We start from the raw sequence: 26,637 nt of genomic DNA, 5'->3' as shown, positions 1-26,637 counted from the left end.
CCATGGAATGCTTATCTGATCATGGGCAATTTCATCACATGCTCACTCCAAAATTCAAAAACATTTACATTTGTGATATAATTAAAAATGTATTTCTCCAAATGCATGCATCCACTATGTGTAGGGGATGCAAAAATACAAAATCAATCATTGTATGTTTATACGCCCACTACAGCGCATGCCAAACAAAACTAACTTATTCCTAAAAAAAACTATTTGAAACTTTGAAATTGTATCATTCATAACCAGTTGTTCCACTTACATCCCCAAAATTATGTCTATAGGTTTTTGGATCATTCAAGTAAATAGTCGTCATATGTGATCCATGGATTATTGTTATTGCTCTCAGTAAGAGAAACAAAATAATCTTAAAGATATGTAACTTTTTAAAGTAAGCCTTTGGTTTCGGATCAAAATTCTGTCTCGGAAAAGGGGTTAGAGGGGGGTTACATTGCCCACAGTTGTTCTTATTTGCCACCCCTCCAATCAACAAGCTTCGGGTTCTGTTTTCAGCCACTGAAAACGGCTGTAGCAATTTTTTTACTACCTTAGAGCTGTCTCACATCTGTGTCGGAACCCCCGACCGGTTGTTCCAGCATGCAGCGCTTTTACTTCCATCTAAAAGCCAGATAGCTGGACAGAAGGCAGGTGAACCCCATTATAGACAATGGGGTCCGCGAGGCGCTCTTCAGTTCTGTTCAGAGATGGAACCATTCGTTTGCGGGGATTCCCCTTTCCTTCTCCCTGAGGAAGCAGGAAAGGGGAATCCCCGCAACTGAATGTTCTGGGATCTGTCAGGTGCTGTTTGTGTTCGGCGTATTCCGTAACCATCACTTCTGGTATTTTTGCTGTTCAACTCCAATAATAAATTAGAACAATGGATACAAAAATGCTGATGTGAAAGGGGCCTTACAGTTTGTACGGTCATCCAGAGCTCAATATTCTGTTGATGGAGTCACTGTGTACATCCATTAGATTACTTATCCTGTACAGATATGGAGTTATGTCCTGTATTATACTCCAGAGCTGCACTCACAATTCAGCAGTTTCAGAGCTGAATTCTCCGAGCATTCCCTGCTTGCTCATTGTCTGCCCAGAGTTTGCTATTAGGGATTTGTCTGATGACAAACTTGTGAAGATTTTTAACAGCAGTCAGAATAAAAGTAAGTGCAGCTCTTGAGTATATTACAAGATGTAACTCAGAATAAGTAGAAGAGTAATATAATGTAGGTGCACATTGACACCACCAGCAAAATATGGGTGCAGCTCTGGAGTATAAATGAAGCATATACATATATATGTACACAGTGGCTCCAGCAGTAGAGTATGGAGTGTAGCTCTGGAGTGTAATACAGACTGTAACACAGGATTAGTGTATTAAAAGTAATGTAATGTATGCATACCGTGACTCCACCAACAGAATAGTGAGTGCAGCTCTGGAGTATAAAACAGATTGTAACACAGGATTAGTGCATGATAAGTAATGTAATGTATGTACACAGTGACTCCACAGTATAGCTACATTCAGTTTACATATACATAAACAGTATACATTATTATCCTTCATACAGAACTAACATAATTCTCTGGAGAATATCGTGTAGAGACACAAAAACAACGTCAAATAATGCAACAAATGATGAAATACAAGTAGAGTCCTGCTACTGAGTGCACATTTCTGTGCAGAACTAGTGAGTCACACTTTACAGTTACTGGGTAAATTGTAATCAAACCGCATGTTTCAAGCGAGTATTACACAATACATATGTAGTGGGAGTGAAAAGCTTTGCAATTTTTGACACAGGGTCAAAAACCATCAGAAGTGCTTCTGGAAGAGGATACAGAAGCCTTAATATTAAGGTCTTCTGCTGCTATTACGGTTTATTTTTACTTGAGTGGGAGCTTTGTCCCCAGCAGTGCAGTAAACGTCTTGTTAGTGATCTACGGCTTACAGCACTGTCACTGCATTGGGAAAATGGTATTTTTTAAATGCTTGCTTAGCTTTGTCTTTCTATCAGTTAGTATAGCAAATAATTTACATGTTGCAATTTCTCTACAACAGTTATAGCTTTGTTATGCATAGGAACAGGGGTGTAACTATGGGGGATGCAGGGGATGCGGTTGAACTCAGGCCCAGGAGCCTTTGGGGGCCCATAAGGCCTCTCTTCTCCATATAGGGAGCCCAGTACTATGAGTAAAGCATTATACTTGGGGGCCCTGTTACATGTTTTGCATTGGGGCCCAGGAGCTTCAGGTTATGCCTCTGCATAGAAATAAATCAACTCATGTACAAAGTTCTGTTCAGATATAATAAGCAGCATAAAAGGAGTATTATAGACTAGCCTTAGAGTTGCATTGCATTTATGTATTCTTTTCTTTGTTTGTTGAACTTTTTCTTTAAATTGAAACACTCTCTCTATTTTACAGTCCGCTCCTTACACACAGCTGAATAGTGTTGACTTACATGTTTCACTTATTTGTAAACAAGTATGCTCTTAGAAACAACTGGGGATTGTTGCATATTATCAGTCCCTGTAGCGCCAAGATGACCACTACCTCCGAGTTTACAATGTAGCATAACATGAGGGTCAACTATTACTATGGGCATAGATAGTACTGCAACTGTAATGAATGTAGCCGCAATTATATATTTTTTCATCAGTTAAACTATAATAAAATTATGAACTTCTCTCCATTATAATTAGCCATATGACTTGCATTTTGACGATTCTGCTAATAGCAGATCTAGATTTACATTGTAAGCTCTAAGGCACAGGGTCCTCTTTTCTTCTTGTACCTAAAATCCAGTGAGTATAAAGAGCCAAAAAACCTATTTATACTCGGCACTAAAGGCATTACCTTCTTTGTACCACAGGAAGCTCTGTCGGTGGTGAGTGACGACCAGTCCCTGTTTGAGTCAACGTATGGAGCAGCATCCCATTTACCCAAGGCAGAAATGACAGCCTCTGGGAACCCCGATTACGGTCAGCCACATAAAATCAACGTGCTCCCACCTCAGCAGGAATGGATCAACCAGCCAATGCGGGTCAATATTAAAAGGGAATATGAGCACATGAATGGATCCAGGTAAGAAAACAAATCATAGTGTTTTAGTACAAAATAGTATATAGCATTGAGTACACAAGTGTAAGCTAAAGGCTTATGAACCCTGGTGCAAAAGGTCAGACTGCTCCCTCTTCCCACACAACTTCTCTTTGCGGTCACCGATTATGGTTCTTCCATAGAGTTTTAAAAGATCAGAGGCATAGATCTTCTCAAGACATGTCTTCCCCCTCCCAATCAAAAGTTCACACACATTGGAAACAGTATAAGACAACGTGGCGCAGAGTGTTAAGGCAGCAGAAATGCAGTCCTAAGTTCTCGCTCATGATCTGAAGGTTGAGAGTTCAATCCCTGCTTGGTTCAGGTAGCCGGCTGAAGATTGACTCTGCCTTCCATCCTTCTGAGGTCAGTAAAATGAGTAACCAGCTAGGTGGGGGAAATAAATAAATTACCTGAAAGCATTGCAGAATAAGTTGGCGCTATACAAATAACAGGATTTATTTTATTTAATTTATGACATGGCAGATTCAGATACAGCGACTCAGCTGTAATATACCTCTAAATAATGCAGTTACCATATAATAGATACCAGATCTACACAGTGATAGTGATTACAGTGCAGTGATCACAGGTGATATCTTCTTGGATTGGTGTCATCTGCTTTCCTTTTTCTTCTCTGTCATTATAAATATCTTTCAGACACAATGCGGTTCTGCACACTTTCGTCATCCTGCTGCCACCCCAATGAATGCCTCTGTTCCCCACAGTAACAGTTCCCTCATTTGTGCCTTGACATAGTACATACTACCCCCTTGTGCCCTTACATGGTAATAATTATCCCTTGTGGTCCCTCTTAAGGCGAAAATACCTCCTATTTGGTTCCCTATAAAGTAATAATGCCCCCTTGGTGAGGTGAAGGACCACAAAGAGGACACAGTTACTTTTTGTGAGCCCACAAAGTTAATGTGCTCCCTTGTGGCCCCAGAAAATTATTCACCTCTTTCATGTTTCCAGAAAGTATTTATGCCCCCTCTCCCAGTAAATATTTGTTCCTTTTCTGTGGCATCCATAATGTTTTTGTGTCCTCCAGCAAGCGTTTGAGCCCTTACTTTGGCTCCTAGAAGGGAATTGTGCCCATTCTGTGGCAACAAGAAAGTATTTGTGTCTACTTTATGGTCCCCAAAAAGGTATTGTGCATCCTCTGTGGCATCCAGAAAATATTTGTGTACCTTCTGTGGCCTCTAGATGTCAACCTTTGTGTCCCCCCATAGCTGCCAGCCCCAAAAACTCTCTTAACCTTCATTATAGAATTTGCCATTACTTGCCAGAAACAGTCACAGACAGCAGCAGTGACACTTGCAGACCTCAACTCCTCACCTTGTTTCTAGCCCAGTGCTTCTCTCAGTGTGCTCTGAGTCAAAAGCACTGCAGACCGGGAGAGAACTCAAGGTCTCCAGTGGTGTTGTCACTGTGTCAGGCAACTAATTACAAGATCTACACTAAAGGATGGAAATGAGGAATGCATTATAAGCAAAACATTGCCATCAATTGTACTAGTTTGGCAAGAGGGGCCCATGCCCCCCCCCCTCCTTGCTTAGGGGCCCAGTTGCAACTTCTCTAGCTAGGTCACTGATTGGACCTATAGTTTATCTTTTCCTGAATAGTGAAGATGGCTTAGAGCAAAAGCGTGACATATCTTTATATCTACAAAGGCTATAATGATCTTAAATTGAACCAGTTGCATCAAAAATGGAGTCCAGTCTGCAGCCAGCAAGAGCTAGAGCAGAAGAAACTGAGCAGATTGATATATTGTATTGTGGGAAAGGATTCAGCAGAACTTGTAATTTATTGCTCTAAATATCTGCCAATCCTGGGCTTAGAAGTCCAGTGGGCGGTTCTACTCAGGGATTGACAGTTATTTCTGTTGACAGTATGTAGACATACAAAGCCTGCTGTCAACCACTGTTTAGAACTGTGCACTGGACTCCAAGTCCACAGTAAGCAGAGATTTTCATCCATACATTACAAGTTATACTGAATCCTTTCCCACAAAACAACTTATCAATCAGCTCAGCTCCTTCTGCTCTATTACTTGCTACCTGTAGATTGTTCAACATGAGAGTTTCACTTAAAGTCCCATTTAGACGTGATGAGTGTTGGGCAAACTATGCCTGACACTCATCCCCGCACATACTAGCTCCTGTGCACCTGCGGGGCGGCAGGAGGAGATTTCTCTCCTTGTGCTCCCCCACCCCTCTCCATTGCCTTAACATAGCGGCCGTTCAGTACTGAACGGCTGCTATTTACACTGAGCGATCAGTGATCTGCTCATCGTCCATCGTTTATGCAGCATAACATTGGAACAGCCCCTCCACTGCATGTTTTTAATGATTGAATATGCAGGATGTGATTGATAGTGCACGGACCACAGCAAGGTCCAACAGCACAGCACGGATAATTGTGAAGTCCAGCATTCCCAGTATATATATATATATATATATATATATATATATATATATATATACACACACACATACATACACACACCACTCTTGGAGCTTTATTTCATATTGTTGCTCTTAACAGGTTTTAAAAACAATTTGCCCACACAGGTTAATTTTTAACAGGTGCAGCAACCTAGGAATGTCCTGGTTCCTCTAGTTTAAGTTCGCATGGTGCGGATTGTGCTTAACTGGAAAAACCTTAGACTAGATCTCAGCTGAAAGGCAACCTCTCCTCTGTGTCCGAGAAGGAAAATGCCAGTAACTGCATGTCAGATTTTTATTGCACGATTATACCTACTTTGCTTCCAGACTATTGTCACCTCTTGCTGTTTAAAAGATGAGAAGCGAACGTAATGTTTTAGCTAAGATCAAGTGAAACCTTAGAGTATGGAGAGCTTAAAACTGGCCCTTCACTCACAAACAAGTATTTTTTCAAAAAGCACATAAATAAAATCCATGTGGCAACACTTCATAGTTTGGGCATACTCGCAGAACAAAAACCTGACACTGAATAAGTGTCATTTTTCCTCTGAGACATGGAGAAGATGTTGCCTTTCAGCTGAGATCTCATTCAAAGTATTTCTGGTTGAGCACAATCCACATCATGTGAACTTAGACTAAAAGAATCCCAATAAAGCTTCAAGGTTCCATATATATACCTGGGGAGCTGGACTTACCTGTGCTGTAGTGCCACCATGTCCCTCACGACCCTCGAAGAAGAAATCTTCAAACTATTATAGTATGTTCACACAGTAGAATCTGTGTCAGATTTTTCCATGCAACTTCCAACTCTAAACCTGTGGCAGAGATCCATGGATAGGTTGTGTATTTCTGCCATGGATTTGCTTGTTTGTTGCCGCATTAATATAACTTGTGGTTGCAAAAGGAGTACGGAACGGGCTTGGGAGCAGAGTCTGTTCCATACCTGGTGGCCATCAGCTCTTTATGATAGCTGAGAGCCTCTGACAACTGCATTGATTACAGAGTGCCAGTTGGTTAGAATGCCATGCATGAACACTTATTCGGCCCCACTTGCAGCAGGGCTTAGTAGTCGACATTGAAAATTACTACAGTCTGCAATATTGAAGTAAATGGAAGTTGAAGTTCTCTATGTGAAGTAAAAAAAATTAAAATAAGGTGTAATAATTAAAAGAAAAAGAATATTAAACAAGTGAAAAAAAAGCCTTCCCTGCCTTCTCCTTTTTCATATAAAAGACTACATTAAAAAAATTATATATATATATATATATTTGGTATCGGAAAAGGCCTTTTATTTACCCTGTTCCCCAAAAAATGGAACAAAAGAGGATCAAGAGGATGCATATACCCCAAAATGGTACTAATAGAAACTACAGCCCCAGAATATGTCTAAAAAAAAAGTTTCTTTACTTTTAAAAAGCAGGAAAAAATTAAACTACATACATTTGGTCTATCTGTAATCATACTGACTTGTGCAAAAAAAGTACCGTACAGGTTATTTTTACTGAATTGCAAATTCCCAAAAAACTAAACCCCTAAATGGTACAATTACATTTTTTATTTGACTCCACTTAATTTTTTTTTTTAAGTTATTCAGGACTTGTATGGTACATTAAATGGTACCATTAAAACATATAACTTGTCCTGCAAAAGACAAGCCTTCATACAGCTATATCAATGGAAAAATAAACAAAGTTATGGCTCTTGAATGTGAGGACAAAGAAATAAAAATTAAAAAAAAAAATGTGCGACTTGAAGAGGCTAAAGTAGGTGGTACATTTCAAAGTAATAGCCATTTGAACGCCAGGATCCAAGGTTTCCCAGCAGAACATTGACCAGAGATTCACACTGCCTTTGCCAGCATTTTTTCTTCCCATAATGCATACTGGTGCCATCCCGACTCAGCCATCCCCACTTAGCGATTCATCATACTAAGCCACTTTCTTCTGTTGCTCCATGGTCCAGTTCTGATATTTACATGCTCATTGTAGTAGGCGCTTCTGATGGTGGACAGCCCCATAAACAGTAAGCTGTGATGCCCCGACATTGTTCTATTGTAGCCAGCAGTAATTTTTCCAAATATTTGCTAAAGTAGCTCTTTCATGGGATTAGCCTTGAGTTTCCATGAACCTCAATTAACCGCCAGTTAACCGGTTGTCCTTTCTTGAACCACTTTTGGTAGATACTACCTACTGAATACCATGTACACCTCACAAAAGCATCCCATAGTCATTTCACTATTAGAGGTCCTGCTGCAGCTAATAAACAGCAAGTTAAAAGATGTGATTGTTACAAGTTAGACAATGTTATTCACTCCAACTGTCAGTGGTATATATACAATGTGCTATTAACAAACACCATGTGATACAATGCCTGTCAGTGCATTTGCCCCAATTTCTGTAACCTAACTTGCAAGATATTTTTGGGGTTTCTTTGTCACTCACTCATTTATACCTAGAGCAATATTTAATATCTACTCTAAACCTGCTGATTTAGAGAATTTCGTGCTATATGGGGAATTTGTTGCTTTGACTGAAGAGCACTCATAAGAAAGCTCAGTTTTGTCTGCGCTAGTGACTGGCAGCTGGCTTTAGTACTAGCCACCAGCCCATTGTCATCATGGAGCCTTTAATGCAGCCCAGCTGGGTGAAAAGCCAGCATTGTGATCCCTAAGAGCCTGGAGACAGGTGATGGCTCAAAGTGCCCATCACACTGTAAAGTTTATGGCCAAGACATGCCCTGTCAAAACAAAATACAAAGGCCAGAGAAAGAACTAGGGTCTTATAGTGAAATAAAAGCAGGATCCCTTGGAAACTAAGAATTAAAGATAGTTCTTTACAGTATCAATGCATACTGTTATAATAGCATCTTTATAATAGGCTGTGTACAATACGTGTCATGGGTGTTGCATTTTTCTGCATTACTTTGTCAGGTGGCCAAATGTATGATAGTAAATATGCAGCGATGTGGCAAGTAAGCATGAGTGATTTTTGGAATACTCAGATCGGGAGTGATTAGAATGATTTTTCAAAAATAATCAGGATGATGCAATCCCAGTTCCCAATAAAGTCAATGGGAGTAAAAATTGAGTTCACTAATTTGGCCTCCAGAAGGTCCCTAATGCAACCAAATTGCATGAGAATACAAGTGGTGGTTGCTCCACCTCTTCAATGTATGTGCCTCAGTGGCAACCGCTATTACCTTGCAGTACTGGGGTCTTAGGTTCAAATCCCATCAGGACAACACCTGTATGGACTTTGAAGACCTTCATACAGATGTTGCCATTGGTCAGATTTGAACCTAGGACTTCAGCACTGCAAGGTAGCAGTGCGAACAAGTGAGCCACCACAGTTCTTTCTTTTTCGGAGAAGAATAAACACAAAGATAACATAATTTCTGGCCTATTGGGTAAAAAAAAAAATCAAACATGAAATAATAAGCAACAAGAAGACTAGTAGTGAACAAGATTCAGGGGGAAACAGAGGAGATCCTTGCACAAGTATATAGTAAGGCTGCCTGTCCATGGCCATTGCGATATCCCGCCGCCGGGGAGCAGGAGCCAGCTGACGGATCTCCGCAGTGAGCCTATCTGACAGATAGGCTCACCACGGAAAATCGCAGCAATTTGCAGCATGCCGTGATTTGCCGGCCGCGAGTGGAGAATCGCTATGATTCTCCGCTCATGGACAGGGGGGCTGCCCTTTCCATAGCAACGCTATGGAAAGTGTTCACTACATTCCCCGAGGTCGGATTATCACCGTGGGGAACGCAATGCAAAAACGCCCGTGGACAGGCAGCCTTAGAGTGGGATGCTCATTATAGACGGTCTCCGACATGGAACTTTTCTTGTCTACCTTCATCGGTGTGCCATAGACCTGTAATTGTAATGCATGAAATTGGTTAGTTTAGTTCCTTGCATTCATTTTTACTAACATTAAGGCTCTTTTACACAGCAAGATAAATTGGAACAAGCATGCAACCAGCGGTGACGTAGCGATCATATATAGTTCGCTAGGCATGCATTTACATATCCACGTACAATAATTACCGCTAGTTAGTTTTGATCATTCATTTGAACAAAACTACCCCTCTAGTTAACCCTTTTACCACTTCTTTCTATTTGGCAAATTGTGCGATGCCTGTTTGTACCAAACGATTCAGTGACAGACGAACAATGATTTTTAGGTCCCCATGAAAGATCCGATCGGCAATAATCTAATGATTTATGACTGCTTGTTCATTCTCTGCATACGTTTAAACCTAACAATTATTGTGCAAACCACTCGATCTAACGATAATTGTGCTATGTAAAAGGGCCTTTAAGAAATATGGTTCTGCAGCTATGCTGGCAAGGGGCCCCTTGCCGTCGCACAGGTTGCATATATCGTTTGCCAACCCCTGATTAGCCATGTCAGATTGTTAAGTATTTGCTGAACAATAAAATGTTTAACCCTCTGTAGAAAGCAGCTCTGAAGCACTAAAAATACTCCATGAAAAAGTGCCTAAAGTACGAGCCGGCGATTTCCAAACGGAGGCTGTCATCTCTAATATGCATGCCAAAAGATATTAACTTTAACCACTTCCATGTACAATGTTATTTTGTAATTGTGCCTCCTGCACACCCAAAGAATGGTTCTTCTATAACCCTGCAGGGAATTGACAAGAGATCTTTGGTCAGCTGCCTGGAAAAACAGTAGCCAAAAGATGAAAACTTAAATTCAAACACATGTTAGTCAACATCTCCTACCCATTGTGCAGATTTGCAGACTAGCACAGACATTCGGAAAAAATTACGGATGAACTGTTAACCCTCTGGAGAGATGAGAAACACATTACAGGAAGAAATCCGCAGCTTTCTGCAGAACAGCTTAGTGATGTTGCTAGTGACGATAGCAACTCGCTGCTACAAAAAGCAGTTTGAACTATTCTGACCTTGGGAGAAAAAAATAATCTGCCAGTGACACAGACGCTATAACATGAGCATTATTCATATACAAACATCGCAGAATGTAGTGTTAAACTCTGCATTGGTATCCTGGGAAGCAAAGTATTCAACCCGTAGAAAAATGAAATCGCCATTGTGTGGTGATCTCTTCTGCAGATATCATGCTCAAGACTTTTTATAGTGTAATACTTTGTAACAATTGGGCTGCTGTACCTGCAAAGTTAACTATGAAAGGAAATAGCGACATGCCGGATAAAAAAAAAGAGATCTAATAAAGTCAGAGTTAGAGATAGTATAAATTATATATATATATATATATATATATATATATATATATATATATATATATATATATACATATATATATATATATATACACACACTCTCACGCATACATACATACATAACTACGCGCACCATGTCTTTTGTAATATTTTGTATGGCTGCCAGTTTCTCAAGTCTTGAGAAAGGTCCGACCTGGATTGAAACGTCGCTGCTGCTATACTGCTGCGAATTCCATTTATGTATGCTATTGGAACCATAATGGATTAAAGTGCCTTTTTATGCAAAAATCTCCTGTTGATACTGCCTCTTACCTTATGGACTATCCACCAGCAGAATAGTGAGTGCAGCTCTGGAGTATAATACAGGATTAGAGATGAGCGAACGTACTCGGATAGGCACTACTCGTCCGAGTAATGTGCCTTATCCAAGTACCGCTGTGTCCGTGCTGAAAGATTCGGGGCGCTCCGCTGCTGACAGGTGAGTCGCAGCGGGGAGCGGGGCAGAGCGGCCGGGAGAGAAGGAGAGAAAGATCTCCCCTCCGTTCCTCCCCGCTCTCCCCTGCAGCTCCCCGCTCCGCAGCGCGTCCCGAATCTTTCAGCACGAGTACAGCGGTACTCGGATAAAGCACATTACTCGGACGAGTAGTGCCTATCCGAGTACGTTCGCTCATCTCTATACAGGATGTAACTCAGGATCAGTATGGGTTAGGCATTATAATATCTGCGCACTGATACTCTGCTATGTTCGGATTTTAATTCTGTTTATAGAAATAGTATATAGATATAGAGTTAATTTCCACATAATTTAGAGCACATTAAATGTCAAACATGGTGACTGGCGTAGGCTATAGAGGGACTTGTTATCTCTCGTAAAATGTCTTGTTTAGCGAATACAACTGAAATACAAATTATTCAGCCTTGATTGCAAATTAGGTTTACTTCCCAAATTTGCTAATGTTCAGTTAGTTGTTTGCAAAAAAAAACCAATCAAACAAGAACAATTTACATAGCTCAACACCGTTAATATAATTAGTGTTTTCTCCACTTTCAACGCAATATCCACTTTTAATGACTACTGCAATCTCAGAAATATTCAACCAACCCCCTGAAAATGTGTTCTCCCTCATAAGAGAACACATTTTCAAATCAGTTGTCTCAAGAACACCTGATGCAACAAATCAAGAGCTTCATTAGCTGCATTGGGTGTGCTTGAAATAAAGCACATCAAATATCTGGGCTAGCTAGGGCTTTGTTGACTGTAATGTTTGATTGTATTAGATAATGCAATCCTATACAGACAGCTGCGATTTGACCGCGTGAAAACCCGCGTGGTAAACAAATCGTGGCATGTCCTATTTCTGTGCGAGCCACTGGTGACATGCTGGCTCTGGTCTGCGCATGTGCGGCTGTGCGACAGCCGCTGCAGAGCAGAGCGAGACGCCGGGAGAAGGTGAGCACCAGGTCTCGCAGCGGGATCCGACATGGCCGTCTGCAGGAGCCCTTAGTCAAGAGAATGGTGCAAAAAGATAGAAGAAGAGACTATTGCCTTGCACAAACAGCAAAGGCACTAAATTAAATGTTCCTAGAACTACAGTTGGAAGTATAGTTCACAAGTTCAAAGTTAAAAGGAACACTGGCTAAACTACCTGGAAGTGGCAGAAAGCGGAAGTTGTCACCAACTGCCACCAGATTCCTGAGGAGGCAGGTGGGCAAAAACTCTTGAGTAACTGCAAAATACCTGCAGCAAGATTTGGTAACAGCAGACACAGTGGTTATCATTTGCGCAGTAAGGGCTTATTCATACGAGCACATATCAGCTTCATTTTCACGGCCGGACGATATACACGACCATCTGATTTATTGGATTCCAATGCATCGGTTCACATGGCTGATTTTCGGGTGCGTAAAAACGGTTGCCAGAAAGGACAGCATTCCGATCGGCCATTTTTACATTGGCCAGAAAAGATAGTTCTGGACCTATCTTTTCGGCTAGAATACAGAGGCCGGCCCCTCTATGGGAGCCTATTAGAGCTGCAGGTAAAGGGAGGTGGAAGAGAGTTTAGCAGCATCTCTACTAAACTCCCTCCACTTTACCCGCCCTTTGCCAACAGTTAGCAAAGAGAGGGGGCGGGGCGGTGTGGGAGGTTAGCACACTAGCAGCCACCTCTCTCATTGTCGACAGCCGGGAAGGGGTGGAGAAAGGGAGGAAAGGGCGAGGGAGTTTAGCAGAGCTAAAGTCTCTCCCCACCAGAAGGTATTCCAGGTGCCGGCATATACTCGCCGCACCCAGGCCATCTGAACAGGTGCATGAACGGGAGATGCAGCCATGACTTGGTCATGGCTGCCTCTTGTCCTTGCGATTTTCAGCCATGCTACGGCTGTGACGCGGCCGACCGAAAATCGCAGCACCCGTGTGAAGGAGCCCCAATGTGCATACTAAACGCTGAAGACATTGATGCCCAAATCTCAAGGCATATACCTCTACTGACCCAAAAGCACAAGAAACTTGTCTCCAACATGCTTAGAACCATATAAATAAGTGACAGAAATTTTGCAGTTCTGTTCTGTGGAGCAGTGAATGAAAACTGGAACTTTTCAGGCCTATGAATCAGCCGTATGTCTGGAGGAGGAAGAATTAAGCATACGCTGAAAAGAAAGCCCTGCCTACGGTGAAGCATGGAGGTAGCTCGGTGATACTTCAGGACTGCTTTGCTTCCTCTGGCACTGGGAATCTGCAGTGTGTGGGGGGCAAGATGGATTCAGTCACATATTAGGGAATTCTAGTAATTGTGCCTTCTGTGAGGAAGCTGAAGCTTAACCGTCACTGGACCTTCTAGCAGGACAATAATACCAAGCATACCTCAAAGTCCACCGAAGCCTGGTTTCAGAAGAAGTCCTGGAAGCCGTCACAGTTGCCTGACTAGATATGCAAAGCCAAGAATATTAGCCTACTAGAGGCCATTGCTCATGATGAATGGGCTACGATTCCTCAGGAGCGCTGTGAAAAGCTGGCATCTGGCTATGCGCCACATTTGCAGCAGGTTATAACAACAGAATCATCAAAATGGTGCTCTACTATGTAATAAAGATGCTTGTCATGAAGGGATTGAATAATTCTCAGACTGCAGTAGTCAATAAAAGTGGAATTTGTGTTGACTTTGGAGAAATCACTTGTTATATCAGTTGTGTTGAGTTTTTTTAATTGTTCTCGTTTGTTTGCTTTTTTTGTTTGCAAACAGCTGAAAGTTTGTAAATTTGGCAAATAAGGAGTTGAAGAATTTTGATTGCAACTGTACTTGTATTCCCCATGAAATAATAACTGTGGAGCATCTGTACTTAGAACTCAGCCTTGTGACGGTCCTCTCTTAGTCCTCCTAAAATGTATGAATACATTGACAATTTAATGTTGCCTGTACAGTTCGTACTCATGAATGAAGCACTGAGTATTCTTTTGATTTACTGATCTAATACTGACAGTCCCTTTTCTTCATTTCAGGGAATCTCCTGTTGACTGCAGTGTGAACAAATGCAGCAAACTTATCGGATCTGAGAACAATGGAATGAATTACAACAGCTACATGGACGAAAAAAACGCTCCTCCACCCAACATGACCACCAACGAGAGGAGAGTCATTGTGCCAGCAGGTATCTCACTCCACCCATTGCTCTGTTCTAGTCACAAGATATGTTAAACTCTCCGTACACAGAGCAGTATTCCAGTAAATTACATGGACACTCATTGATTTCAGTGGGAGTTGAGGAATACTTTACTATCCCTGCAGTAAAAATGCATTTTCTGTGGTTCTTCATGTGATCATATCTGGTTGGAGAGGGTCACATTAGATGTGTTCATACTTAGTAATGTTATGTTATATTTACCAACAAATGAAGAAAGTTTGATACAATGTAACTTTTGCTTTGATCACATTCTTACATTGATCACATTACAGTGCAGGGGTCCATTACTAAAGTATCTTCACTCTCTCCTTGCAGATCCCACCTTGTGGAGTCAGGACCATGTACGGCAATGGCTAGACTGGGCGATCAAGGAGTATGGATTGTTAGACATTGACTCATCCCTTTTTCAGAACATGGATGGCAAGGATCTCTGTAAAATGACAAAGGAGGATTTCCAGCGCAGCACATCTCTATACAATACAGAAGTCCTACTTTCTCATCTCAGCTACCTCAGGGAAAGTAAGTTTCGGCTCCGCAATATTGTAATTTTTTTTGTAATATGGAGTTGAAAATGACACCATATGCCAACACATATAGTATCTGGCTGCCATTTCTTAGCTCAGGGGTGTGGTCCTAATTGTAAGCCTATTCCAGATCAGACATTCTAGAAGAGGCTTCTAATGGGCAGCAGTTACATCCATGATAAATGTTTTGTGACTGCTGAATGTCACACATCATGTGCCAGCAGGTGAAAAAACAAGATGGGGTAGTGACATCTTATAAATGTGTCCAACTGTCTACAATAGGTCGTCTATTCACCGTATTCCATGTGTGTGTCATATCTAAGGGCTTTTCACATCAACTAGCAATCTCCAATTTGGACTTGCCATACCAGAAAAAAATACTCCACTTCTTGGGTAACTGGCTTCTATCCAGTTTTGACCCCTACAGAAAAGAAATAACTAATTATTTTCCACCTCTATACACTGCTGCTTGCATGTCAATTGTAACAAATTCTAAAGTTCATGTAGCAATGTAGAATAGATATGCCAACAAGTGGAGGTTAGTGGATGTTAGCCATTGTTTGGCTGTGTTCACACTGCTTGTTTAACTCAGGGGATTCTAAGGGATTCGGTCATAAATGTAAAAGTCAATAGCCCAGCATGCTTTGTTATTTCTTCCAGTTAAATGATGGAACTGGACAGCACCCATTATAGTCAATAGGTTTCATCGGGCGCCACCGGTGTCCATCATTTTGACAGATCTAACAGGCGTTTTATTTTAGTTCTGTTCCATAACAGAAATGGGGGCAGAGCCTTATGTACTTTTTAGGTGAAATTTACAGAAGACTTTTTCATGGCGATTTGTACTTAAAAAATGCAGCAAAATCTGGGCATTTTGCAGCGTTTTTTGGCATGGATCTGCACAAAGACTTTGCCCTGTCAATGGGTGAAATCCACATGCAGAAATCTGACGTCACTTCTTGACGCAGAAATGCAATTTTTCTATGTCGGATTTCCACATGTGGATTTTGCCTATTGACAGCGCAAATTCCGTGCAATTTTTAAAGGCGGAATTCATGCGGAAAGTTCTCCCATGAATTCTGCTGTCTGAAAATACTCAGAGTATGTAAGTTCCAATACAGCTCCAGTTTTGAGATGATTTTCAGTAAACTGCTGCTTTTTCCGATAATCTACACAAAACTTTGCCAACGGAATATACCATAATACTTGTCACTATCTCTAAGGACACATTCACGTGAGCATATAACAGACGCATTTTGCGCCCTTGTTATGAACAAGTGTCCCAGCCTGATCTCGGGTCTACTGACATGAACTCACAGCATTCTACGGAGCTATGTTTGGGTTGGCAGACCTGTGGTCTGTCTGGAACACTGGCCCTTAAATTAGGTGCAAAAATGTGACAGTATTATATTTGCGTGGATGTGTTCTTATGCGGAGTTTACATATTAAGATAAATTGAAGGAGAGCGAGGGGCGAGTGAGTATTTAGTCACTCATGGGCATTCACATGATCACCTTTAATACCTGCCGATAACCGTAAATTTGTTAGTGTTACATTTATGTGGGCAAGTGAGGATCGAGCCCACATGAACATTGCCAAGGGATTGATAGGAAACACCAGGTGAACTACCACATATTAACACCTCTCCCTATCGTCTACTAAAGTAAGTGACACAAACCTACCTGAGCGGGGACATCGCCCCAATAAAGGGTGGCCCAGTGGTCTTCGGATCTGGGCCCTTGCTGCTTTTAGGAATCCATGCACCCTGGATAGGACACATACACATGCCACCACCGACAGGGACAACAGGACAGAGTAAGAAGACACACAGAACCAAAATCTCACCATACAGCAGCCAAAATGCAAACACTAGTAGCAGATGTTAAAGCTATAAATGCCAGGTATTTGTTGACATTTTGATCAAAATATGGAAGCTCGCGGGCCACGTCACAGCTCCTGGCTATAATGCTAGTCCCTACACTAACCAGCAACACAACCAAACAAAACCCAAAACACAAACCTTTCTTGCAGCCACAAACAGAACCTGCTCACACCACACAGAGAGAGAGAGAGAGAGAGAGAGAGAGAGAGAGAGAGAGAGAGAGAGAGAGAATGAGAACAGAGATAGCTGACCACACCCACACCTGGGCAGACAGCTTATATGTGTTGATGACCCACAGTGATTGGCTGGCTGGAGACACACACACACCCAGCCAGCACAATCCCCCACACCTGAGCAGGAAAGCTCCAGGTAATCTGTAGTACCACAGATCTCAGTAGACAGACTAGACAGTTTTTGAGATCACTTATTGAACCTATTGTCTTCCTCAGGAATGTTTACCCTTCACTCCACACTCTCATCTTCAGTTTGACAATTTTCTGTTTGTACCACTCAATTTATGGCCAAGCAACAAATTTTATGTCAGTACAAAAGATGCAATCAGTAACAAACGAGCAAATTCTCATTGATTGTTTGCTGGCTGGACGGATTCACGCCCCACTATTATTGTTCATATTTGCTCGACATAATGATTAATCACACGATAATCAGACGGTGTAAATGGACCATTAGTCTGGATCTGTCTGACATTTCAACAGACCTCTACTCGATTCAAACATCCCATTTTTGCATTCTATCAGCCGACATAAAGAGAGCAGGAAATAACTGTGTCTGTGCCCTAAAGCAGACATCTGTATCCCATGTGCCACAGGTTTGACCAATCTCAAATACTGCTTAACCACTAATGACCCCTGACCCGCTTCTCACTGGGGTCACCATGTCTTGGCAGCAATGTCTGTTGGCATTCTCTAAACGGATTGATCCTTAGGATGATAAATCACAATTGTCTGCAAACATTTTCCTTTAATTAATTTGATTGTCACTACTATTGCTGGAAGTAAATTCTCTAATGTACCCAAATAGACTTCTCTGTGGCATCACCGGTTAGTATTCTGATGGCTAGTAATAGCAATTAGATTAGGTTTTAATCTTGGGTCTACAGTGTGCTGCATTCAATCTAAAGACCTTGGTCCTGTCCAGTTACTGAATTATGTTTAAAGTGTTATTGAACTACAGTGGGGGTAAATGTATCTGCATGATCTGTTTTATGTTGCATATCCAAGCTTTTATGGCATCATAGAAATATCACATTTCTTAGAATCTCCTTATAATATACAGCAGAGATGTGCTGTAGTAGGCGGAGGATTGCCGGCTGTACATCATATAGCAATTGCTTCCAGATTTTAGTTCATACATGAAATACTTGAGTGACCCAGGGTTCTGCAGTTTGTCCCCCAGGAGGTAAAGCTGTCAATCACAGAAAGCTTGTTGGGGCTGACACATTACAGGGATATCCATCCTTATCCTCATCATCTTTGCTCTTCCCCGTCAGATCATTTTGTAAAATGTTGCAGTCATCAGAATGATATGGACTATCTTAACGTTCATCCAGCTGATGTGCTGGATCTGTTGTGTACATGGCTAAGGTTTCCAGAAAAACCATGGCTGTCATAGTTTATTATTATTTTGTTTTTAATAAGTTACTATTGAGACCCTCAGCAATTATTAAAACAGGGGTCCTGTGTCCCATTCTCTTCACTGTGGGGTTACTACATCCAGAGCAGTGAGGAGGAGACTGAGTTGACTGCTGGTTGCGCAAGTGTGCTGATGCTCCATTTCACATTCAATGGGACTGTTAAGATACCTGAAGGCAAGTGCTCGGGTATTTCCTTCAGCCCCATTGAAATGTATAGAGCGCCAATCACGAACACTCGGAATCACTCCATTCATTTTGATGTTTTTGCGGGGGAAGAAGCAACCATCGCAGTTGCAGGCAGAAAGGGACATGGGACCCACTTTCTTGAGAGCGGCTGGGGTCTCAGCAGCAAGCCCCCCATGGAGTAGCAAGTTATGTCATATATTGTGGATAGGGGATAGCTTGTGGTCTTGGTACAATCCCTTGAAGAATTCTGTTTTTTAGAGGTTCATTCTGAAAAACCCCTTTCATATACCCTGATATGGCATGTGGACTTATTAGATAGGAGTCCCCTATTTGACACCCCCAGCTATGAGCTAGAGCAGAAATCCACTGGAGACACAGTGCAAGCATTACATGATTACCCATTCATTTGAATGGGTAACATGTATGACAGCAGTGGTCAATGCAAGAGAAATGAGCATGAAGAATCCCCAGGCGATATTAGCAGACTTTAATGTAAAGCTGGACCTGCACCACTCAGCTGATAACCAGGGCAGCTTCATTCTGAGAAGGGATTCTACAAAGGAGACAACCAAATCATTTAAAAATAAGACATTTTTCTGAATAAGTAATTCATTATTTGTCTTGTTTTATCACTGCTGTCCATCTCCATATTCTTACATCTTAAAGGGGTTTGCTAGGACTTGGATATTCATGACCTATCAGATTTGTGGGGTGCTTGGAGGAGGGCAGCAACCTCTTCACTGTATACTAAGCACATCACCATGTATTCTATAGCTGTTGGGCGTGGTATAACATCTCAGTCCTATTTATCATAATGGGACTGAGCTGCGCATAGTCCACGTAACAAATAAAACATGACTGGCCAGAGAAGAGTGCGCAACTCAGGCCTTTTCAAACAGCTGATAGGTCTATGTTGGTGGATCCTCAACAATCTGTTACTGATAACCCATTCTGAGGACAGATAATCAATATTTGAGTCCTGGAAAACACCTTTACAGAGTAATTACACTTTATTGTTTCATAACTTCAACAGTATAAGTGAAAATAATAACGTTTGTGAGATATTTTATTATAGAAAAAAGGCCTCTTTCTCTACTTATCATCCCCCTTCCCTCCCTCCTAAACGTATCACTTACTCTGAACGTACTGATAAGAGCAGTACACAGGAATCCCTACGCTTCGAGATCAGATTACAGTTTCACCCCTTAGAAGTCTATGGAAAGGAGAGAGGGAGAAGGAGGAGCTGTTGGAGAGAGACAGAAGCAGAGAAGTATTTTACTTCACCTAGTGCTGGAGTCACATCTCCACTGTTTAGTACTACTGTATAATGTCCTCTATGCTGCTGTTTTTGATGGTGTTCTACAGAGATAGAGAAGATTATGTCCTACATATGCTGTGCATGGATACATCATAAGATCTAGTCTCCAACCCTCTTGGAACTTAGGTTCTGAGAAAACTAGGAATTAGAAATTGAACCTACAGAATGGGAAAGCAACTACAATATGCAGGATACAAGTCCTATATTGCTATAATCAAACACAGTTTACACTATATTGAGTTTGAACGTAGTATAAAAAAAGGGATTTATGATATAAACAATATTTCTGCTGTGAACCATGTTTTATTCTTGTTGAATACAGCCTGAAGTGTAAAGAATAGAGGTTTTCATTCTGTTTGCATAGGCAGAGACATGTTGAAGCTATACGAGCAGCAGAAATAGCAAAAAATAAGTATATATCTGAATTGTGATGCTTCTTCATTACATTTTTGCATGACTAATTTTAGAGAATCAAAAAGGATATAAAGTTTAAAAAAAGTTACCTAATGACAACTTTTTTCATGGCTCAGCAGCTATATCTATAAAAAGGTTTAGAACGTCTAATGGATCTACAGCTTGTCAGTCAACAGTGTTCATCATCTACTATATTGCTGATATTCAGAAGTATTGCATCCAGTGTGCTGCGCTCCACAGTATTAATAATGCATGCACATGTGCTTTCTTTATATCCAGGTAGTTCATCATTGGGCTATACTGCACCTTCTCACACAGACCAGTCTTCACGGGTGACTCCTAAAGAGGGTAAGTGAAATATACTATGTACCAGTTCTGCACATTTAGAATTTTTGTTGCTCTGTTGCTTAAAGAGTAATTCCATAAGAACGTTCAGTGTTCGATAGATTGTTTTATGCTTTAGATGAACGTTCATGGCAATGTGAAGGCAAAATGTGCCCTAAGGTTTTGTTACTCCATATTAGATACTAAATATTAATATTCATGTATTATCAGAGCTCTTTAAATTCCACTTTATCATTTATCATAAATTGCAGATTATAAGAGTAACTGCTAAGATCTGCATGAAATCCCCATCTATAGCTGTAATGACTGATATGTTGCAGAACTGAACTGAGGTGTTCAGCATGAGATGATAATTGATGATGGAAGGTGTTGGTCATTCTCAGTCATTTCCATGGGTTACTAATAAATGCTAGTAATGTAGTGAACTGTGGCAAAAGCTCTTCAGATCATTATCAGAATGACTGGGCCCGCTCATCAACCTAAAGGGCCAGTTACATGGGTTGATAATCAAGCCTGAAGGTTCATTTCCCTCATAATCTGCCTCAGAATATGCAAACGGTCAGCAAAGGAATAGGCAAACACTTGTATTGCTGGCTCATCCTATTGTTTATGCCTGCATAAAAGTGCAGATAAAAGGGCAGCTGACCAATGATAGATATAGATGATAAAGACGATTATCCGCCATGTGTGACCAAGTGCTGACTGACATGTATGTTAATTGCCGCTTCTTACAACATGCCAATTCTCTGCCAAATGTAAAATGGACCTTAAAGAGTGAGTGCACTTTTCGTCAAGTCAGAATGACATGTAAGAAGTTTTGACCAGTGGTAGTCCTGCTACTGAGCCCCCCCGGTGATCATTGAAACTAGGGGGCTGCAGTGCTCGCTAGAGCACTGTACCCCATCGGCTATCTTTGCTATCTGTCAGTTCCTCTTGGCAGCTGGACGGACGCTTAGAGACCTGTAGAAGAGGTCTACAGACCTCTATGTTTCTGTCTTCCACTGCCATGAGGATCTGGCAAGCAACGAAGACAGACGAAGGGGCTTAGCCCTTGGTTAAGCGCTGTAGTTCCCCAATTTCTGTGATCAGCAGGAGTCTTGGCAGCGGGACCACCACTGATTAAAACTTTTGACGTGTCACTCCAACGGGTCAAAAGTTTACAAAAAGTACAGTTACTCTTTAAGGGACACGTCATTGTAGTGATCCATAAAGCTCAGAGAACTCCTCTTTCTCAGTGATTTGTCAGTTTACTAAGTTTTAACTTTAGCTCCTTTTAAAACCAAGAGCTAGAGGGACAACTGCTTCTCCCAGGATCCCTTCCTTGTTTAGTGTTTGTACAAGGCCTATTCTTGTGTCTCCATTCTGGGTAGAGTCTTTATCTTCAAAATACTCATGCAGATCATTGTAGCAGGAGATCCTGCATGTTAATAGGTGATGGAACTGTACCGTAGTATAGTGAATGTGTATTTCTATGATATGGCCTTTCTTCACATCTAGCTAGCTGGAATACAGGGGCGTAACTATAGAGGGTGCAGGGGATGCAGTTGCACCCGGGCCCAGGAGCCTTAGGGGGCCCATAAGACCTCTTCTCTATATAGGGAGCCCAGTACTATGAATAAAGCATTATAGTTGGGGGCCCTGTTACAGGTTTTGCATTGGGGCCCAGAAGCTTCAAGTTATGCCTCTGTGCAGCATGGTTTAGGTATAGGTACGGGTACAGATAGAGGGGGGCCCCAGCTCACCTTTTGCATCAGGGCCCCTGAGCTTTTAGTTAGGCCCCTGCTGGAATAGATCACGATTGCATAAAAATATGCTCCCTTCAAAGATGCTTTATTCAGGTCTTTGTCCTCTGATCCAGACTTCTTTTGCAGTTAGGACAAATGTTACGACAGGCTCATTTTCTGATGAACAGATGATGTGCTCCAACTATAGTATATGCAGAAGGAGCAGTGCAGTCAATGTGTACCGCAGTTGATTAATCAAAAAGTTTTTCTACATCATTTTTTAACTTCTTGATCGTCTTCAATAAATCTCCCCACAGTCTGACAGTACGGCTTTGTTAGTTAAAGTAATGAGCCTGTAGTTCTGGAAGAGAGCTGAGACTGTGGTTGGGGGTGGTACAATGACATCAGAAGTTGTCTGGTTCGGTGGAGTAGTACAGGTCTCAGGGGAGCCCATAGAGCTGAATTAATAGCGTTAGCTAGCTATGAGAAACAGACTACCTTAATGGGGGACCAAAGGCGAAAGGACACACTATTACTAAAAGACAAAATATCTTATGATACATCAGTCTCCATTTATGTGATCAATAGAATATACCACCAACTAAGAATGGCTGGTAACAAATCTTAGAGAATAACTTAGTAATTAGTTAATACCTTAAACTAAGGCTTCAGATACATTATACTGAGTCCCTGTACCTTTCATTTCATATTATTTGGATTGATTTCGATAGAAAAGATTAATGGCAAGTTCAGCACTGAGACAGGCAGTCATTTGCTGAGGATGTATGTCTGCATCAGGTGACCAGGGAATGAGGGAGGTTCTCCAGACCATGCTGGGGTTTGTCAGTCACATGAATCTTCTATTACAGAACCCAAACTTGAAATGGCAAATTGTGTTGCTTAACCCTTTCCAACTGCAGCCGTTTTTTTCCCCTTCTCATTTGTTCTTCCCACTTTCAAACAAATCCTTTTTATTTTTCCGGCAACATAGCTTTAGAATAGGGCTTGTTTTTTGCAGAATGAGGTATCGTTTTTACTGATACCAATGAATACACTGTATAATGTATAGGAGAACATTTGAAAGTTTCTAAGTGGTGCGAACTGGAAAAAAAACACAAGTGCACCATTCTAGGGGGCAGGGCTGTGGAGTTGGTAAGCCAAACCTCCGAATCCTCAATTTTCCCAGATCCTGAATCATATATGACTCATGAGTACAGACATTCCCAGTGCCTTCTACTTCTGGTCTGCAGAGGAGGAGCTTCACTACTGAGCATGTGCAGATTGAAGAAGCAGCATAAAGATACTTAGACTATTGGGAGGAAAGGCAATAACTGGTTTTCTATTGTCGTTTCCATATTATACTTAGTTTTCCTGAATTTCTATGAAAGGAAACATGCAAAAAATTCATTATACCATATTTATAATGTATATATATATATCTTTATTTATAAGCCAGAGTCTGAGTCAGTACATTTCTACCAACTACTATTCCATCAAAAAGGGACTCTGACTCAGACTCCTCAACTCTGACTCCTACTCCGCAGCCCTACTTGGGTGTGTCATATTGTTATGGATTTCATGGTGCAGTAAAGATGACACATTATTTTTCTTCCCTGAATCAGTATGATTACAGCAATACCAAATTTATATACTTTTTAAAATGTTGTACTGTGAAAAAATACATTTTTAAAGAAAAAAAGCAAAACTGCTTTCTGTCACCAACTTTTGACCCTTTTCTACTTTTCTGTCGATGCAGCTGTGTTTGGGCTTCTTTTTGTGGGGTGACTCTTACTTTTTTTGTACCATTTTGGGGCACATATGCTTCTTTGATGATCACTTTTTAATAATTTTTTCTTGGAGACAGGGTGGCCAAAAAAGTGCAATTATGGCATTGCATATGGTTTCTGATGGTATTGACCGTGTGAGTTAAATAGTGATATTTTAATAAATTGAACTTTTACAGACACTGCAATATCAATTTTATTTTATTTAAATTTTGATGTGATAACTGCAAAAAAAGTTTTTAAAAACTTAAAATTGTAGAAATTAATCTAATAATTTAAAAAACCTTTAATCGAATTTTTACTATTTTTTAAAGTCCCTATAGATAGCTTGATGGCTTATACAATATATTGCAATACTTCAGTATGCAGTAATATTATATTTCTGTAGACAATCTTTTAAGCCTTATTAGGCAGAAATACATGGCAACCTTACAGGCCTTCAGGCTGCCATGACACCTGCACAGCCACCCACAATCCTATGGGGGGCACTGTGCTATGGCTTAATAATCATTTCTTACTGATTGAAGTAAACAATGAAGGGGACGCAGTGCTCACAAGGGCTCCTTTAAACATCTGCAGAAAGTTGGACCCCCACAGATCTAATATTGATGATCAATCACAATGACACTGTAGGGCATCAGTTCTGAAGTACCCGATAACTCCTTTAATTATTATAAGCACATTGATGGCCCAACTCTGTGCAGGTAAAGATTTCGGCCTCTGTTCAAAATACCATTGGGGCTTCTGTTTATAACAGATCAGCTGTATGATACCACATTGACTTATAATGGGGTTCGTAACGTTCTGATGTTCTTTCTGTCACATCTGCCAAGACGGCTGACGAAGCTCTGAATGGGGCCTCAGATGGCAGTGTGAGCAGAGGCTTTAATGTAAGGAATAACTAGAAAGCGGATAACTGAAATATTCTAAAACTACTAGTTAATATTTAATGCATATATGAATCTTTTATCAAGAAAGAAATTATTTGAACTTTGCCAACTGATTTCTTTGCTTCTTTTTGTCTTCACGGCATGTCCTCCCTTAAGCCAGCTTGCGGTACTGCATGTTCACACCTCCGTGCGAAGTTTCTCCCTCCCACCCAAAGTCCTTCTCTAAATGCTCTTCATGTGTCACCCCCACCACACACAGTGACATGGTGCTACAGGCTGACTTAAGGAGAAAATTAAGCTAAGGCCCGGTTCAAATCCTTTTATTATCTACATCCAGGGGTTTTGTCTGACTTTACATATAAAAACCTGAAAACGGAAATAGGACAGAAGCTATCTCTTCTATCGTTGAAATCTGCTGAAACGGAGACCAATAGATTTCCTGTTTGATAGATTTCTGCTCATTTCTGGCATTTTGTGGCAAGAATAACACGGTAGACCAGTGGATATACAATATTCAGAGCCTATTTAAACAAATTTTCCATGGTCACCCCCTTTAACATATAATGATAAGTTACAATGACTGCTATATGTTAGTTCTGAATTATATCAATACTTAATCAGAGCTGTAAGAGATAAATGGGAGAAATCTGTACTCTACAAAGCAAAAGTTTGGAACCATTATAAGGGGCAATGAAAATGCTGAAGCAGGTAGGCTAGCTTTCCTATCAATGTTGTAAATTAGTACATTGCGTTATGCACACAACCTGTAGCTTAGAATGGTTTGTATGACGTGGGGGTCTAATAACCTAATAATCTTTGTAACCTAAAATAATATTTATTTGCTGAAAAATTGCTCTAAATTGCTTGCTAGGGTTCTCCCTTGTGACTTGCTGTCCAATACCTGTTGTCATGTGAAGTCCGTTTCTAGTAACTGAGACAGAGATAGAGTGGAGGAGAGTGTTGTCCTCCACTCTTTTCACTTCTTTTGCCCAAAGAAGTCTATTGAAAAAAGAACAGGAAGAGAGGGAGAGACTCACACAGACATACAGGCTGCTGTAGCTAACAGTGAGTGATTTACTCAGTCACTGGTACATAAATGAAATCTGCACTGCTCAGTACTACTCTAATGGCCTTTATAATGCCGTCATTTCTCTGTGTGTGCTGCAGAAAGGGAAAGGGCAGAATCTGCTATTTTCTACATGTGCAGTGTATAGAAGTAATCATAGCAGCTAGACTCAACCCACCAGCCCAGGCACAACTAAAAACTAGAAATATAGCTTGCAGAGAGAAAAATGCTGAATGCAGGTCATATAATGGCTAGAAATTGGGTTATTTATCCTGCATACATCCATGGCAGTTTATTCTGGAAAGTTGCCTGAAAGTCATAGGCCTAGAACAAGTCAAAAAATGTTTTGGAGGAGTCAAGGCATCATCCCCAGTCCATGTGATAGCGCTTTGTACAT

At 41.0% G+C, this 26,637-nt stretch overlaps 1 protein-coding gene across 3 annotated transcripts in view; it reads left to right on the top strand.

Moving 5' to 3' along the window:
- The window catches only part of FLI1 (Fli-1 proto-oncogene, ETS transcription factor), a 75,665-nt gene that overhangs the window by 17,393 nt on the left and 31,635 nt on the right, over nucleotides 1–26,637 (top strand). For all 3 annotated transcript variants that reach the window (XM_066607250.1, XM_066607253.1, XM_066607252.1), the window contains exons 2-5: nucleotides 2,876–3,087; nucleotides 14,272–14,420; nucleotides 14,769–14,972; nucleotides 20,711–20,779. In XM_066607250.1, the coding sequence (XP_066463347.1) occupies nucleotides 2,876–3,087; nucleotides 14,272–14,420; nucleotides 14,769–14,972; nucleotides 20,711–20,779 (634 nt within the window). The remainder of the gene's footprint in view (nucleotides 1–2,875; nucleotides 3,088–14,271; nucleotides 14,421–14,768; nucleotides 14,973–20,710; nucleotides 20,780–26,637) is intronic.

The sequence above is a fragment of the Eleutherodactylus coqui genome, chromosome 6 (genome assembly GCF_035609145.1).
Source record: "Eleutherodactylus coqui strain aEleCoq1 chromosome 6, aEleCoq1.hap1, whole genome shotgun sequence".
Lineage (NCBI taxonomy): Eukaryota > Metazoa > Chordata > Amphibia > Anura > Eleutherodactylidae > Eleutherodactylus > Eleutherodactylus coqui.
The sequence above is the reverse complement of the archived record's forward strand: the minus strand, read 5'-3'. Positions and strand labels throughout refer to the sequence as shown.